The sequence below is a fragment of the Perkinsus marinus genome (assembly GCF_000006405.1).
Source record: "Perkinsus marinus ATCC 50983 genomic scaffold scf_1104296965000, whole genome shotgun sequence".
Classification (NCBI taxonomy): Eukaryota; Perkinsozoa; order Perkinsida; family Perkinsidae; genus Perkinsus; species Perkinsus marinus.
Genome location: NW_003204466.1, coordinates 60,939 through 63,269, shown reverse-complemented (window position 1 = coordinate 63,269; position 2,331 = coordinate 60,939). Strand labels below are relative to the sequence as shown.

The window sequence follows — 2,331 nt, the reverse complement described above, 5'->3', positions numbered from 1 at the left end:
TAACTTCGCACCCTCAGTGGTGTCTCTCCCTATTTGTCTGCAACTTGAGTCCAAAGCTACGGCCCGTCGCTGCTATTATCACGACGGTGATAACGATTGTTCGTAATAGGGATGAAAGCACGATATGATGACGTTGTTAATCACAAGAATACTTCCAGTGCTCGTGGATGGTCCCATCTAGTGCCAAATGTCGTGGGAAACTGCTTCCCTCGAAAGTATGGCAACGATAGGAAGAGCGGATGTGACACGTCTGATGGGTGTAGCGAGGAGGGGATTGGAGTTGTCAAGACTACCATCAGTGAGTCTCAGCAGCAGAGGAATGATCGAAAACGAGCAGAAGACTTCCTCCTCTTCATGGGTGGGCAGTGTTCGTGATGGAGTGGTATGTTATCATAATTATTTTCAGATAAGGCGAAGGCTCCACAGCTTGCTCCGTCTCCTCTGCTTAGCCGATCGGCGGTTTCAACGGTAGCGTATTCGGATGAGAAATACCATCAGGAAAAAAAGAAGTATTTCATACTGCTGCTTGTCAGTTCGCGTTGGTCTCCATGAAGTTCCCTTAGGCCGTGTCCTGGTAGAGGGAGCAAGCCGCCGTTGTGTACGTCCTCACACTTCCAAAAGGGTAGAGGTGTTCCGAGTCTTGATGTTGGTGAAAAGCATCCTGTTGTTGTTGGCCCCGTCACTACTATATGCCGCGATGAGACTGATGAAATTATCGGTAAGAAAACGAGAGAATCGACTTGTAGTTTTTTCCTCTTTTTGTGCAGGTGAAACGTTATGCGTGGTCCCGCCTTTTCTGAAGGGACACTCTGTGGCAATCAAGATTACATTAAATGATTACATTCCGAAAGCTGATACACGAGACAGTCCTCTGAGCTTCTGTGTTGGACTTTCTACAGGTGGAGGTCTCCGGTTCGATCCCCGGTGGCGGCATTTTTCAGTTTTAGGACCTCAACTCGAGCAAGAAAGAGGTATAGTGATAAGCTTCTGCTCCTCTCGTAGTGAGGTTAAACACATGCGCCCGAGAAAGGTGTGTTCTAACACCGCGAACTCTCAGTCCACCGAAGTTGAAGCTGTAGTTATCAGCGAATCTCGAGTGAGTAGGCGAGGGAGTGGTATTCAATTGAAAGCAAGGTATCTGTTCGCTTTCCTCAGCTGAGCTTAGGAGTTTTTTACACACCATAGGGTTTTACATACGAGCTAGGGTAGAAGAGTACAGAAACTAAGAAGAATTCCCCAAACTTTTCTGCAGAATTTTGATATTGTCAACAACACATGTAGTTGAGCATGTGCATATCTTCCCATACTACTTGGCGGTGTCTCAGGTACTTTTCTATAAAGAACGTCATTTCTGGATCCTATGGGGGGAGGGGTTGCTCTTTGCTGTAGAGAGTTGTGTCGGTGAAAGCGTTGGAGGTGAGCTTCATGTTAGGGTCTCGGCGACAATGTTGGATCGCGCCTTTTAATGGCGGCTGATACTGCCAGCCCGGAGTATACATTCGGGTATGGCGCTGGAGCCACGAGTGTGAGAGAGAGATATTCTACCGATGAGGTAAGCGCGCTGTTTGGTCATCGGACGTCCCAGGTTCGATTCAGGTTGAGCGCATTTATGTTGCTAGTCGCGGCCCTGCTGGGTGTGCAGTAGAATGGCAACGAGTTGAAGTGAGCTCATCATGGCTCAACTCCCCTGACAGGTGGATCGCCACTCTACTTGTCGTACGTAGGCGTCGTCATCAGATACTCTCGAGCTCTTGGTAAGACTTGCGGTTGGCGTACCGGAGCGCCAACGCCATCACCTTACGAGAAGCCGCAGCTCGACAGATGCCTCCATCGAGTGAATGAAGTGAACCTACTAGCATGTATAGTCGACTCGAGAGAGTGCGCTCTGGGTGAGGCTGTGCGTTCTCTGCTACGATCTTGCAACACTTGCTATGTCGTTTCTCCTAGCGTAGGCCTAGGTGAACAGCTTTAGACGAGTGTTTATATTATTTTTCGGATATCGTTTTCTCGTGCTTCCATGTGTGGACATTGTAAAGAGATCTATTCTATGCAACACAAGTGGTCGTAACTCTCTGCTACAGGATAAGAACGAATGATCATTAATATCGTCATCCACTGTCAGTATCGCCTAACGAGAATCCCGGCGCATCGCTAGCTGAGCTTGCATGGTGGCTACGATTTGTGTATAGACCCCAGTCGGTCCTCGGCCCTGAGGCTTCTTGCAATGGCGGTGGGTACTTGTAGCAGCATCTCCATCAGGAAGTCTCTCAGGGCTTGGACACGCTATTGAGGTCGAAGGCATTAGATGGTCGGGCCCTATGCAGAGAGGAT

General features: G+C 48.8%; 2 protein-coding genes across 2 annotated transcripts in view; one reads left to right on the top strand and one right to left on the bottom strand.

Annotated features, from left to right (window-relative positions):
• Nucleotides 1-1,758, top strand: part of Pmar_PMAR021908 (hypothetical protein) — a gene marked incomplete at both ends in the record, with an annotated part of 1,963 nt that extends 205 nt beyond the window's left edge. Inside the window, 9 exons of the mRNA XM_002769686.1 lie at nucleotides 110-358; nucleotides 407-509; nucleotides 564-718; nucleotides 768-899; nucleotides 948-1,096; nucleotides 1,326-1,385; nucleotides 1,433-1,552; nucleotides 1,597-1,662; nucleotides 1,738-1,758. Of these exons, the coding sequence (XP_002769732.1) occupies nucleotides 110-358; nucleotides 407-509; nucleotides 564-718; nucleotides 768-899; nucleotides 948-1,096; nucleotides 1,326-1,385; nucleotides 1,433-1,552; nucleotides 1,597-1,662; nucleotides 1,738-1,758 (1,055 nt within the window). The remainder of the gene's footprint in view (nucleotides 1-109; nucleotides 359-406; nucleotides 510-563; nucleotides 719-767; nucleotides 900-947; nucleotides 1,097-1,325; nucleotides 1,386-1,432; nucleotides 1,553-1,596; nucleotides 1,663-1,737) is intronic.
• Nucleotides 1,759-2,267: 509 nt separating this feature from the next.
• Pmar_PMAR021907 (hypothetical protein) overlaps nucleotides 2,268-2,331 on the bottom strand; it is a gene marked incomplete at both ends in the record, with an annotated part of 1,127 nt that continues 1,063 nt past the window's right edge. The window contains one exon of the mRNA XM_002769685.1: nucleotides 2,268-2,316. Within this exon, the coding sequence (XP_002769731.1) occupies nucleotides 2,268-2,316 (49 nt within the window). The remainder of the gene's footprint in view (nucleotides 2,317-2,331) is intronic.